At 35.1% G+C, this 13,621-nt stretch overlaps 4 protein-coding genes across 4 annotated transcripts; 2 read left to right on the forward strand and 2 right to left on the reverse strand.

Moving 5' to 3' along the window:
• Positions 1-542: 542 nt before the first annotated feature.
• LOC104762023 (serine/threonine-protein phosphatase PP1 isozyme 2) lies at positions 543-2,944 on the reverse strand. Its single transcript, XM_087498230.1, has 4 exons — positions 2,391-2,944; positions 1,323-1,882; positions 1,053-1,235; positions 543-814 (listed from the first exon to the last, which is right to left on the reverse strand). Exons 1-3 carry the CDS (start codon positions 2,593-2,595, stop codon positions 1,062-1,064), a joined length of 939 nt encoding a protein of 312 aa, XP_087354356.1. The 5' UTR covers positions 2,596-2,944; the 3' UTR covers positions 543-814; positions 1,053-1,061.
• Positions 2,945-3,847: 903 nt separating this feature from the next.
• Positions 3,848-5,927, reverse strand: LOC104762024 (ras-related protein RABA2d). Its single transcript, XM_010485233.3, has 3 exons — positions 5,645-5,927; positions 5,293-5,491; positions 3,848-4,520 (listed from the first exon to the last, which is right to left on the reverse strand). Exons 2-3 carry the CDS (start codon positions 5,455-5,457, stop codon positions 4,047-4,049), a joined length of 639 nt encoding a protein of 212 aa, XP_010483535.2. The 5' UTR covers positions 5,458-5,491; positions 5,645-5,927; the 3' UTR covers positions 3,848-4,046.
• Positions 5,928-6,634: 707 nt separating this feature from the next.
• LOC104762025 (uncharacterized) lies at positions 6,635-8,261 on the forward strand. Its single transcript, XM_010485234.3, has 3 exons — positions 6,635-6,933; positions 7,347-7,452; positions 7,881-8,261. The coding sequence occupies exons 1-3, from the start codon at positions 6,828-6,830 to the stop codon at positions 7,957-7,959; spliced, it is 291 nt and encodes a 96-aa protein (XP_010483536.1). The 5' UTR covers positions 6,635-6,827; the 3' UTR covers positions 7,960-8,261.
• Positions 8,262-11,282: 3,021 nt separating this feature from the next.
• LOC104763571 (subtilisin-like protease SBT4.11) lies at positions 11,283-13,562 on the forward strand. Its single transcript, XM_087498142.1, has 5 exons — positions 11,283-11,377; positions 11,450-11,541; positions 11,867-12,119; positions 12,477-12,960; positions 13,035-13,562. Exons 1-5 carry the CDS (start codon positions 11,298-11,300, stop codon positions 13,134-13,136), a joined length of 1,011 nt encoding a protein of 336 aa, XP_087354268.1. The 5' UTR covers positions 11,283-11,297; the 3' UTR covers positions 13,137-13,562.
• The last annotated feature ends 59 nt before the right edge of the window (positions 13,563-13,621 follow it).

Below are 13,621 nucleotides of genomic sequence, written 5' to 3' on the forward strand. Positions count from 1 at the left end.
AAACAGACACTAAAAAGGCTTCCTTGTGTTACTAACAAGACTGCCAGAGCTAAAGTAACTACAAAGGACTCCATTCTTTGTTGTTGTTGTTGTTGTTGTGATTTGCAAGAAGTTAAATAGAGAACTCAAGACTCTTTACTTACAGATGGCACGGTTGTGAAATTGCATTAAACCTCACAGCTGGTTCTATAACCACAATTCCAGGAAGTAAATTAGTGACAGAGAAGCTTTTGGATACATTCACTTTCATAGCTTTGACAGTTTCATATGGAACAAATTAAAGGTTTTTGACTTTTTAGTAAACTTTTATTCGCTTTTTTAGTTCTATAGAATCTGTGCATTTTGTGATGCGACAACCACAACAAAGAGGCTTTGAGTGATTTGTCCAAAAAAAAAGAAAGAGTGAATGGTGTGACGAATCTAATAACAAAGGCTCTGATTAGGAGTTTGTAGACGAAATCTTCGGCTCGTATCAGAGTCCACGAAACCGAAGATACCCTGAGTGTAAGTGTGTGTGGATACAGAACGTAGTACATATACACTGAGGAAATTGGTTGTTGAAAAGAATGAAAATTTGCAGACTTTTTTTTACTGTCTATAGAGTCAGAGAAGAGGAAGAAGATCATAAGAACATAAAAGTGTTTTTAGAAAAGAAAATGGCAAGAGTTCAAATAAGATGATATAACATGTAAATTATGTTGTTGTTTTTTGCCTTTGCATGCAAGGCCTCCGGACAAAGTCTCAGGGAGCTTCAAATGTCTCTCCAGCTTGCTTTCATACCGCATTTTTCCTCTTCTTTCCCGCGAGGTTGTAACTGCAACATGCAAAAATGAAAGAATTTATCTATAAGTGATCAAAACTTTAGCAAACAAGGAAAACCACTTCTGTTTAAAACAATCAAATCTTTAACAATTTATGTATGCAGAAGATGAGCTAGTGTCATAATCTAAGCAATTTGAGAAGAACTGCTGAACCATTATTGCAATCCGAAAATCTCAAACAGGAAGGGAAAGACTCAGCAAAAGTTAGTTAGTATATGGGACTTGAACTACCTCTTTTCTTCATAAGAACCGGGGCCTCCGATCCGCAGGCTTAAGAATTTGGAAGGAGCACATTAAACTTTCGTCAACACTCATCATAGCACCAGCATTGTCAAATTCACCACAGTAGTTTGGAGCAGAAAATATAGTCACAAGCTGTCTATCGGCAAAGAACTCATATCCATCCTCTACAACCTGCAAAGGAGGGAAAAGCAAGCTTCTATTAGAAATTCAGCGACATTTTCTAGCAAAAATAGAAACATGAATATTGTGTAGACCAACCTGATGAGCACGACAGATGAGATCCATATCATTCTTTATTAAGAATTCCGCGACTTTGTCAGGACCAAACGTGTAAGAGACTCCACGGTCATTCATTCCCCAACCTTTGACATCTTTGCTAGGATCAGACCAAAGCAGATCACAGAGCAAACCAGAGTCAGGAACATCAGTTGGTCGCTTAATGTTCTTAATCTGTTCCACGTTAGTCAAATCGGGAGAAAGACCACCGTGCATACATAATATCTTATCGTCTATAACAGCAGCCACGGGGAGACAGTTAAAAGAATCTGTAAATACTTTCCAGAGTCTCACGCTGAATCGACGTTTACACTCATCATAGAATCCATAGATTCTGTTAATAGAAGCACATTCGTGGTTTCCTCGTAGAAGGAAAAAGTTCTCAGGGTACTTGATTTTGTACGCAAGGAGAAGACAAATAGTCTCCAAACTCTGCTTCCCACGGTCCACGTAATCTCCTAAGAACAAATAGTTAGCTGTTGGTGGGAAGCCTCCATACTCAAACAGCCTCAATAGATCTGAATACTGTCCATGAATATCACCTGAACAAAACCAAACAAAACCATGTTAAATTCAAGGGACAAATCAAACATATGAATACACCCAAAACAGATCATTTCTAAATTCTCCAAAAAAACAGGTTTTTCATCCTACATAACAAAATCCATCCTAGGTTACATACATCAATTCAACGAAGAAACGTTTGTAAACCTTTTTAAACGAGGTCTCGTCTCAGCCAAAATTCTAGAGCAATCCAATGACCTTTAATGTGTCTTGTCTCTTTGAAACGAGATCAGCTGGCTGCAATCAGATGATGGATTAAACATCTCTATCTCTTCTTAGCTATATATCCACACAACTTGACCAAAACAAATCGCTGCCTAAAAACCAATTTCAAACCTACTCAAAGAAGGGACCAAAAAAAAGGACCTATCTTTTTTTGTTTGGGAGCTGATCTAAGGACCTAGGAGTTCAGATCCCAAAAAAACGAAAACAACCCACAAATCAGAAATTGAAAAAAAAAAAAAAAAGAGAGATAAGTTTCATTACCGCAGATCTTGATAGGAGCTTCGAGCTCAAGAAGGTTAGGCTGTTGAAGAAAAATCTCTCTAGAAACGAGGCAAAGCTGACGGATCTCAGACTCGTTGAGCATAACCTGTTTGGTTCCAGGCTTAGGGTTTCTGTAATCCAACAAACGACGAATGATATCATCGAGAACGGCAGGGTCCATGCTTCCCTGCCCTTGTTGCGCCATTCCAATAGACGACCAACGATCCAAACCCAACACACAAAATATATCTATTTATTATTAATCAAAACAAAAGTTTCAATCTTTCAGATTATAATCGATCGATCGCCCAAGAAGAGAAACTTATCAAAAGTTTTCAAAAAATCATCTCTTTCGATCTTTGGACCAAAAAAGTTTTCGCCTTTGTTTTCCCCCAAAATTTTTATTTTTTTTTTGTTTTTCTAACGAATTTTTTTTGTGATGGGTGAGTTTATCGAAGGTTAGTGGGTTTTTTTTTTTTTTTGTGTTTTCTCCCTTTGGTTATTTTATTTTATTTATTTCAAAATTAATTTGTAGAATAAATAATTAATAAGCTAATGCAACTCTCTTTGCAAATAATGTTATAATCATCTCTGTCCGTGTTCTTCCATTTCGGATGGATTTGCTTGTCCCCACTAATCTCACATCACTTATGAATTATTTTAGTGATTTTTTTAATAAAAATATTTTTATATATTTGCATGTATTGTATAATCTTCCTTTGTTTGATTCATTATGACTATATTTTCTTGGCCAATTCATCCTCATTTTAAATCATAATACTATTGAAGAAACTGAGTTCATCGAGTTTATGAGATTGAAGTTTTGAGATTTCTATTGAACATTTGATGTTAAAAATCTCCTGTTATCTTTGAGTAAAACAAAAAAAAAAAATCTCCTGTTATTGAAATTGATACTATATTTTCACCCTAAATTGGAGATTGTTTTTTTTTTAAATTGGTTTTTAACTTTACATGTATTTTAATTTTAGGTTTATTTTTTAACCATATTTTATCTTGTTTTTTTTCGATAGCTTTTGTAAGAGGTTGAAATTAGACCAACACTTTTACTCTTTACCGGCCAACGGCATGAGAGGTGTTTGGGGCAAAAATAGGAAAGCCGTAAGGTCTGATACGGCGTAGGAGTTTTGAGTAGCTAATGTCGTTTCCCCTTGATTTTTAAGTTTGTAACTAGGATTTATTAATTTTAATAATGTTTATCGTTGGTTTGTTATTCTCAATCTCGATTAGCTTATTGTTTTTCGTCTTAGGTATTACAAGTTTCAACAATGATCTAAACCTTCTTTGATAATTGTAAATCTACTCTATGTTAAACAATGATTCATATTCATCAAGATGCACATCAACCTAAACCGGAAATGGGATCAAGAATGAACAACTGTAAAGCAGAACTAACAACGGAACATACTAATTTAAGAGAGAAACACAAAGAAGAGAAGTTTAATAACAAGCTTTTCCTTCTTCTTTTTTTTTTCTTTCTGAACACAAGTCCATCATAGATGGTACGACAAGAGTAAAGGAAGAAAAATATTCTACATAGTCTTGCATCGTTGTTTGTTACATTCCATCACCCAAAACTTGAAGAGAAAACAGAGAGAAGAAGAAGAAGACAAAAAATAAGCAAGAGAAAGTTTCCAATTAAGTAGAGCAGCAACCTCTTTTGGCTGCTCCAGATGTGTCATCAACGTTAATCGTTGTCCCTTGCCCCGGAATCGCGGAATTAGCAGCTGCTGCTTCTTGAGCAGCCAAAGCTTTTTTGCTTATGATGTGGTAGATCTCTGTCAACACGGTTTGAAAAGCTTTCTCAATATTGGTGGCTTCAAGAGCAGATGTCTCCAAGAAAGAGAGACCTTCCGTCTCAGCTAAATTTTGACCATCTTCCTCAGCAACTGATCTCAAGTGGTTTAGATCAGCTTTGTTTCCAGCCATCATGATCACAATGTTTGAATCCGCATGGTCTCTAAGCTCACGTAGCCACCTTAGGGCATTGTCAAAGGTCTGTCTTTTGGTTATGTCATAAACAAGAAGCGCACCTACCGCACCTCTGTAGTAAGCGCTTGTGATAGCTCTGTACCGCTCTTGACCTGCAGTGTCCCATATCTGAGCTTTAACCTGTATATCCGTAAGACAAATCAAAACAAAAATTAACAACTGAAGAGATCTCATTTACAAAAATCATTAGTTAAACCCATAATCAACATCTTTCCCACATCAGCAGTATATGTTAATGTTTTAATGAGTTGACTTTGATGATATGGAAAAAATAATTATTAGGGACAAGTTGTGGGAAGAAGCTTTTTGTCCATTGGCTTTTCTCCAGCTATACCATCCACACAAAAGTACTTTCCCATGACTCATGGCCAGCACATCTAAGATTCTCTCTTGATATTAAAATCTCGTAGCAAACAAAGTATGACAAAACCAAATTCAAAAAAGGTAAGAGTACAATGCACCAAAATACTATTCAATTCTTAAGAAACCAGAAGACCTTTTCACTTACATATTACCTAATATAAGCATGTTCCTGAGACTAATATGTAAAGGATGCAACTTTATAAGAGTCAAAGAGTAAAAATAAGAAGACAACTGCAACAAATGAAGCCATAGACCTAATGATGAGATCATGAAGCAGCTAGCAACTCAAAAGGCACAAAATCTCAGATCACGTAACGTATCAAAACCACATATAGAGATCACGTGAAAAACGAAAAATAGAGCTTGACATGGACACAGATGGCAAAAGATCACAGACGCACACAAGATACTTGTTCAAAATTCTCTGATACTACTGATACTACCACTTGTGATTTTTAAGCTACCCTTTGTGCTCATTCTCCCAAATTCAAAGGAAACAAAAGCAAAAACAAAATTTAGAAATCATCACCTGGAGAGTTCTGGTGGCGAATTCAACACCAATGGTGGACTTAGATTCCAAACAAAACTCATTCCTTGTGAATCTAGACAAGATGTTTGATTTGCCGACACCAGAATCACCGATCAACACGATCTTGAACAAATAATCATAATCCTGTTCTACCCTATGCGCCATATTTTTTCACCTCTTCTTCGATCGCACCCTCCTCCTATAAACACATACATATACCAAAAAAAAATAAAAAATCAAAAAGCGATCTTCATAAACAGCACACTTGTATATATCATCATCATCATCATCACAAAAGTGAACAGATCCAACGAAATTAAAAAACCCGAGCGAAATAAAGAACAGAACATACCTTTGTTTGTTTTATTCCCTGAAAATCAAAAATTTCAATATAACCCTTCTTCAGATCTGTTAAAAAAGGGTGAAACTTTTCTTCAAAGGAACACTCTTTGATTACGAAATTTATTTTTCAGCCAATTGAGGAAAAAATACAGAGGAACTGTGTTTAGGTTTCGTGTTAAAAAAAAATACGTATAATTGGTCCGTATAAATTACTATATAACTAGCTTTTTTTTTGAGTTGATACGGTGAAGAAACGACGTCGTATTAAAGAAAATGACAAGAATTGCTGAGGTGGATGGTTCATTGGGCAGGCTGACAAAAAGTAAGAGGATGTTTCTTTCAGGGGTAACTTAGGAATTTATGACTTAAATTGTTATCCCATACGGTAATCAGCCAATAAGTAAGAGCCACGTCATGAAAATAGTTTGAGAATTTCTGTAACCTAATTGATTTTTTTGTTTTTAAAGTAATAAATTTACATTCTGTCATGTGTTGGTGATGGTCTGTTGATTGATCACTCGATTATTAGAATTTGAGTAGTAGACTAAAGATTCCAACATCATTTATTTGGTGATAAGTTTGAAAAAGATTAGTGGTGTATTCTTTATTTAGACTTAATTTAGTATGGTTTAGGTTAAGACTCGAACCTTATTATTCTTTTGTTTATGTGTAAGTGTAACTGATTGGGATTATTAAAAAAAATAATTACAGATCTCTCGTTTTGCTTGTTAAAGAGATTTATGTATGATTCCTAGGTGAATCACATCTTTCTTTTTAAGTTTTTGTACAATCTTTAAAGCTCTGGTTTATGGTTTTGATGAATATTATTAGTACAAGGTTTCCTTCATTTTAAAGTTTGTTTTCTCCAACTTTGAAAATTTATCAAAACATTTTTATGAAACGGATGGAATAATTGCGTAAGCACCCCTATAATTTTGTATATAACGACTGTAATATATGTTGGAGCTAAAAAGGCCGTGTAGGGTGATTTTAGTGGGCCAATAACAAGATAATATATATCATAATTGATAAAAGGCCTCGTTGAAAGTGAGCCCATGATAAAATCTCAACCAACATTGATTGACTCGGTCTCTGCGAGTTGAAGCCACGCGGCGGTTGAGAAAGAAAGAAAGAAACAGAGCAAAGCCAACGCCGTCGCAGAGAAAAAAAGAAAAAACGCCGACGACGAAGATATGAGAGAGACGGTGAAGTTGATAAGCATGGAAGGCTTCGAGTTCGTCATCGACAGAGAAGCCGCTATGGTTTCTCATACTATCCGAAGCATGCTCACTTCTCCAGGTTAGTTACTCTGATCTCGCTTCGGTTATAGGGGTTTTGATGCTCTAATCCAGATTCTGATCTTGCTTGATTTCGATTGATTCTATCTTATTTGGGTGTGAATTATCAACCCTAGCGAGAGATTATGCTTACAATCGCAAATTCAATTGCGTAATTGAATCTCCCAGTTTCCAATGAGGAAGCTTGTCCAAATTCATTAGATCGTTCTCAATTTCACCTAAATATCAATGCTTTAGAAACTAGGAGGTTCCCTTTTGTTTAGGGCAATTGAAAAGAAACGTTCTTGATCTTGCACAAGTGTCTTATAATTCAGTGTTCATAAAGAAAATGCTGGAATCTCTATTGTACTAGATGCAGCATGTATAGTGATCTAAAGAAGAAACTTTGTTGTTTTTGTTTTATATTTGTGGCAGGTGGTTTCTCGGAATCCAAAGATGGCGTTGTGACATTCCCTGATATTAGCACTCCAATTCTAGAGAAGATCTGTCAGTACTTCTACTGGTCTCTTCAATACTCCAGGTTCCGTTATCTAACTCGCCTCTTTCTCTATGTTGATCTAGTAGGGAACATGGCATTGAAGTCTCTATTGGTCCCTTTCTAATCGCGGTTTGAAGTATCAAAGTCAGACTACTTAGTTAAGAATGAACGCGTCCTCTAGAAATAGTCTCATTGCAAACTCTTTTACCCCATTGCATATCGAGTTCAATTCTCAGGAAAGTTTTGATCTTTAGGAGCCTCTTGTGATTGCAGTACCATGGAAAGTAATAATATTTGTTCTGCTTTTAGTCTCATTAGTTTTATCTCTCTATGAACCATTGTATTGAAAGTGTCCTGTTTTCTAGAATCGGATTCCTTTTTAACCGCTTCTCTCTACCCCTATCTTTCTCTCTTTTTATAGCTGTTTATTCTCTAACTACCCCATATGCAAAATGTTGCATCTCTTACAGAGGCAAAGAGACCGAGTTTTATATCGAGCCTGAACTGACTCTAGAGCTGATGATGGCTGCTAACTATCTTCACACTTGAAGAACTAAAAAGGATGACGCTGTTGAATCTTATTCGACTAGTATAGTTTATGATAGGTGTGGAAATTAATGTTAAATCCTTGGAGCGGGTTCATGTGCTTGGTTTGACAGAAACCTGCATTGGGTTCATGAAGAACTATTGAATAGCTCTGAGTGTAAGTCATGTACTTCTGTACTAGTTGATAGTTTTAACTGCAACATCAAAAGTTCTTGTGGGTGTTTACTAGTTATTTATATTTAAACAGCTTTAGCAAGCTTTGTAATAAGCAACATACGTTCTGGTCCTAATAATGACTTTGGAAATTGCTCTTTTCGAAACGGCATAATACACAGGAGGTTGCTCTTTTCGAAACGAAATCAGCACACATGCTGGTTCGTTGTCTTGTGCATACAAACAAGCAAATGACAGTCGAAAATATCTTTTGCCCTTGCCTAAGATGTCTCGTGTAAAAAAAAGCTCTGTAGACTGGGCCAAGCTTGCTTCATCATTAACTGCCAGAATCAGAAGACATAAACCACTTTTAAAAGGAAAAAAAACACGAGGCTGTTTCTCCGGCCTTCGTCCATATTGTTCCAAAAGTCGTAAGTACGTTTTGGCTCCAAACTATTGGACCACTCCTCTCTCTCTCTCGAGATCTCCTTACATGACCCTTCCCATCCACAAACACCAATCTTTAATATTTTTTTTATTGGAAGTCGCAACATGTCACTATCATTGGAGATTCCAAAAATAGATGATTTACCACATCGAGAAAGTAATTCTCCCTGTATACATACTATTGTATTTCTTTTCTTTGGTAATTTTAAGAAAAACTATTTACGAAATTGGCAAAAGGAAAAGACAGAACATTAAACGTAGAAACATAAGTTATATTTTATTATTTACTTGGTCCATGTAATGATATTTTATTATATAAAGTTTGATGTATCAAAATTATTTATTAACAAAATTTTGTGATATGTGTCAATTGTATCATTCAGATGTTGATACATGTCAATTTTAAATTTATTAAAAATATAGAAAAGAAAAATGTAAAAATTTAAAACTTACCATAAAAAGGTTTTATATAAAAGTAAAATAGAGAAAAGAAAACCTAATTTTATTTAAAATATTTAAATATTTTAAAATTTAGAAAAAATCATTATAAGGAAATTATATATATATATATCTTATTATATAAAGTTTGATGTCAAAATTACTCATTAACAAGATCGTGACATGTGTCAATTGTATCATTCAGATGTTGACACATGTCAATTTTAAATTTATTAAAAATACAAAAAAAAATGTAAAAATTTGAAACCTACCATAAAAAGGTTTTATATAAAAGTAAAATGAAGAAAATAAAACCTAATTTTATTTCAAATATTTAAACAATTTTAAAATTTAGAAAAATTCATTATAAGGAAATTATATATATATATATATATATCATAAAATTCGAAATTATAATATTGTTTACTTATTTTAATTTTAAGTTGCTAATTTTACAAGAAAAATATTACTTTTTATATATAAAAAATGATTGTGAAAATTATACAATTATTTACTGTTTCTAAAAAAAATGTAAATACCCACCTTTACACAAAGAAAAATTGTTGAAAAAAAAAATAGATAGTCTCATATTTTTTTCACTAATCAAATAATTTATTCAAAAAGACTGCTATTGTAATATATAAGATAGGAGTATGTAAGATTAACATATGCGTTTTTGTAATTACACAAATGTTAAAGTAAAGAGACATATAATATATTCTGTAATGTGTTCATAAAGACAATTTGTTGGTAGTAAAGACAATTTGTTGGTAGTACAAATACACTTTTAGTGGTGATGTAGATAATAGATTTATAAATGGATATACATTAGTGTATTACAGCAAAAAAAAAACTATTTTCTATAATTAAAAGTTTATTTATTTACTTTTATATATTGTTTTTTACTTACGAAAAGAACTAAATATATATTCTTTTGTTAAATTTTATTTTATTTTAATAACTTTGAACTCATCTATATCTATTTTCTTTAATTAAAAGTGTATCTATTTACTGTTTTTTTTTCTATCAAACAATTAAAAGGAAATTTCTCGGTTAGCTGCCTAAACCAGAGAGAAAGGATTTACAAAAGAAACTTCAGAGATAAGAGAACACGAAGCATGGGCAAGACAATCTGCCTTCATATTTGACGCACGCGGGATCCAAGAGATAGAGAATAGTGGGAAAGACTCCAGCGAGTTAAACTCATCGAGAAAGTTGGAGAAGGACGGCCAATATTCAGAAGACTTCACCATTGTGAGTAACTTAGCACAATCAGTCTCAAAACGTTGACAAGCGATCCCTTCAACACGTATCCGCTCAATGGCCCACAACAACGTTTTTAACTCCGAATGCAGGGGGAGGGGCTCTGTGTTAGACACTTGGTCCCCAACAACAAGGTTCGATCCTCACCAATGCAACACCACAAGCCCAATCATGAATGCACATTGGTTGTTTTCCAAGAACCCTCAATCTGACAACGAGGTGAAGAAACCTGGACATCTGAATACGAAGATGGAGCTGACATTACTTCCATAAAAGAGAGCGCCTATTCCCAAGCTAAATTATCACCCAAAGTCTGAGTAATTATATTATTCGCCTCTATCTCTTAACCTTGATTTTTTTTATGGCCTTCCTGATTGTCTATAAAATCCATGGTAATTTAAGAAGTTGATCATGATCACCCTGTTGAGAGGCGTCCCTCCAGAAAACAAAATCCAAATTCGAGTACACCGACTCATATGGTAAACCCTCTGGCCTATGACAAGACCGGAGTCAGAGATAAATCCCAAACTTCACACGAACGAAGACATTCAAAATAAAAATGTGGTTAATAGTTTCAACCGTAGTAGAGTCGCATCTTTTACATCAAATATCACATTGGACACCTCGGTGTATCTATTTACTTACTAAAAATATTTACTTTATATTTTTTGGTAAATTAATTTTAATTTAAAAATTATAAACCCGCATATCAGGCGGATCCTAATCTAGTATAATATAATACTATACTCCATATAAATATACTTCATCTTGGTCTCCATAGAAATTATAGACCAACTAGGTTAATTCTGAAGATGGCAACACGAGGAGTTTTCTCAAGCCTCCTCTTGTGTCTCATTGTCTTGTTTTTCTTGAATTCAGTCTCAGCAGTCACACATGATCATCAAGATAAACAGGTATATTATTATATCAATGATCAATAAATCTCTTTTTCTAGCTATATATGCTCAACCATTTATACATTATGATTATGTTGATAAGTGATGGTTATAGTTTAATTAATTGAGGTGTATATCGTCTACATGGGTTCACTCCCTTCTCGAGGGGACTACACACCAATGTCGCATCACATGAGTATTCTTCAAGAGGTCGCCAGAGAGAGGTGTGAATTGATTAATTCAATCATTTATTACTTTACATCTATTACGAGGATTCTAACATACAATTACTCTAGTTCGATAGAAGGTCGTTTGGTGAGAAGTTACAAAAAGAGTTTTAACGGGTTTGCGGCCCGGCTCACTGAGTCAGAAAGAGAACGAGTAGCCGGTGAGTGTTTATTATGTATACATTCAAATGATTTCTTCTTCAGTAATGTTTACATTTAGTGTGTATCGTTTCTAAGTGATTCATAACCTTTATCATCTGAACTCTGAAGCCAAATTTATATTGTTATTTTTTAACGTTAATGTCACACGCAAACGGAAGCAAGTGTTTGCATTAGCTTCTTGCAAAACTATTTTTATGAAAAATGAACTATTTTATGTTAAAATGACGTAGATTCAAAAAAAAAAAAAATTAAATGTGAATTGAACATACGTGAACCAAAAAAAAATGAATCAATCAAGCCTAAAACCCTTACTGATATTGTTAGATATGGAGGGAGTTGTGTCTGTGTTTCCGAACAAGAAATTAAAACTCCAAACGACCGGGTCTTGGGACTTTATGGGGATAAAGGAAGGAAAAGGGACGAAGCGGAATCCATCTGTGGAGAGTGATACTATTATTGGAGTCTTGGACGGTGGAATCTGGCCGGAATCCGAAAGCTTTTCCGACAAAGGCTTTGGTCCTCCTCCAAAGAAATGGAAGGGCCTTTGTGCCGGCGGCCAGAACTTCTCATGCAATAAGTACGTGTAAATCCATTTTTCTCTGTTTTTTAAATGTTAAAACTCTTTAGTTGTTGGAAGTTGATCAAAACTCATTGTGTTCGTTAACATAAGTTCTATATTTAGTGCATATGCACAATTTTAAACATTTTAAGCAACAAAATTTGTTTACCAAATGCAAATGTAACGAAAACATATATCCTATGACAACATCTTATAATGACTCCACATCTTTTATATATTTTATTTAATTTTATTTTGTCACATGTAAACGTAAATGAAAAGATTACGTTTCGAGACCTACGTGTAGTCTAGGTAAGAGAGTCTAACTGGGTCAGAAGCTTTTTCTTTTGATTGATCTGTCAGTCATTTTTACAGCAAGCTGATTGGGGCAAGACACTACTCACCCGGAGATGCTAGGGACTCTAGTGGCCACGGTACACACACGGCGTCTATTGCGGCTGGAAACGCAGTCACGAATACAAGCTTTTTTGGGCTCGGCTATGGAACAGTGAGAGGTGCCGTTCCATCCTCTAGAATAGCCGCTTACAGAGTCTGCGCCGGTGAATGTAGAGATGATGCAATACTGTCTGCGTTCGATGATGCTATTGCCGATGGTGTTGACATTATCACCATCTCGATAGGTGACATTAAAGTGTACCCGTTTGAGAAAGACCCGATCGCAATCGGAGCTTTTCATGCTATGTCCAAAGGGATCCTCACAGTGAACGCAGCTGGTAATACTGGTCCCAATACGGCCTCAATCACGAGCTTAGCACCGTGGATGTTAACCGTTGCAGCCAGCACCACGAACCGTGTTTTTGTGAGCAAAGTCGTTCTTGGTGACGGCAAGACACTTGTCGTACGTATCAAGTAACACTCTCATATTTTTTTGTTATGACACTGACTCTCATGTTTTTTTCTTTTCCCTAATAGGGAAAATCAGTGAATGGTTTTGATCTGAAAGGAAAAAAGTTCCCTCTGGTGTATGGTAAATCTGCTGCTTCGTCTGCCTCCCAAGCGAAATGCGCCGAGTAACTTTCTAAGCTCAACGTCAAGGTCATTTCGCTTGGTACCCCAAACTCTACATACAAATCAGAAGTTGTCTTAAATTACGGATCTAAGCTCAACGTCAAGGTCTCACCTAGTGTTCTATCAGTGAAGTCGCTTAACGAGAAGCAGTCTTTCACGGTGACTGTATCAGGCAGCGAGCTCGACTCAAAACTGCCTTCCTCCGCAAGTCTAGTTTGGTCTGATGGAACGCATAATGTGAAAAGCTCCATTGTTGTTTATACTGGTGACTTTCCATCATTACCACCACCATAGTCATCATAAGCCATTATTGTTCTTGGTTTAATCATTCTATGTTTTGATTTGTGTTGATGTCTTAGGACGTCGATTGAAATAATTCAACTGTTGTGTTTTTCGTCGGACATGTTCCTTTTATAGTTCTACAAGTTACAAGAGCTTATATGGACAACTAAGACAATGAAGAGAGAGATATGACGCCATTAGAGGAAATA

The sequence above is a fragment of the Camelina sativa genome, chromosome 18 (assembly GCF_030686135.1).
Source record: "Camelina sativa cultivar CO46 ecotype springtype chromosome 18, ASM3068613v1".
NCBI lineage: Eukaryota > Viridiplantae > Streptophyta > Magnoliopsida > Brassicales > Brassicaceae > Camelina > Camelina sativa.

Excerpts from the sequence above, each read along its gene's own strand:
- LOC104762023 (XM_087498230.1), bottom strand. The coding sequence starts at position 2,595 with ATGGCGCAACAAGGGCAGGGAAGCATGGACCCTGCCGTTCTCGATGAT. Across the intron at positions 1,883-2,390 it reads AGCTCCTATCAAGATCTGCG|GTGATATTCATGGACAGTAT; the intron begins GTAATGAAACTT and ends GGTTTTGTTCAG. Across the intron at positions 1,236-1,322 it reads TCATCTGTCGTGCTCATCAG|GTTGTAGAGGATGGATATGA; the intron begins GTTGGTCTACAC and ends CCTCCTTTGCAG.
- LOC104762024 (XM_010485233.3), bottom strand. The coding sequence starts at position 5,457 with ATGGCGCATAGGGTAGAACAGGATTATGATTATTTGTTCAAGATCGTG. Across the intron at positions 4,521-5,292 it reads TCGCCACCAGAACTCTCCAG|GTTAAAGCTCAGATATGGGA; the intron begins GTGATGATTTCT and ends ACGGATATACAG.
- LOC104762025 (XM_010485234.3), top strand. The coding sequence starts at position 6,828 with ATGAGAGAGACGGTGAAGTTGATAAGCATGGAAGGCTTCGAGTTCGTC. Across the intron at positions 6,934-7,346 it reads AAGCATGCTCACTTCTCCAG|GTGGTTTCTCGGAATCCAAA; the intron begins GTTAGTTACTCT and ends TATTTGTGGCAG. Across the intron at positions 7,453-7,880 it reads TGGTCTCTTCAATACTCCAG|AGGCAAAGAGACCGAGTTTT; the intron begins GTTCCGTTATCT and ends CATCTCTTACAG.
- LOC104763571 (XM_087498142.1), top strand. The coding sequence starts at position 11,298 with ATGGGTTCACTCCCTTCTCGAGGGGACTACACACCAATGTCGCATCAC. Across the intron at positions 11,542-11,866 it reads AGAAAGAGAACGAGTAGCCG|ATATGGAGGGAGTTGTGTCT; the intron begins GTGAGTGTTTAT and ends TGATATTGTTAG. Across the intron at positions 12,961-13,034 it reads GTGACGGCAAGACACTTGTC|GGAAAATCAGTGAATGGTTT; the intron begins GTACGTATCAAG and ends TTTCCCTAATAG.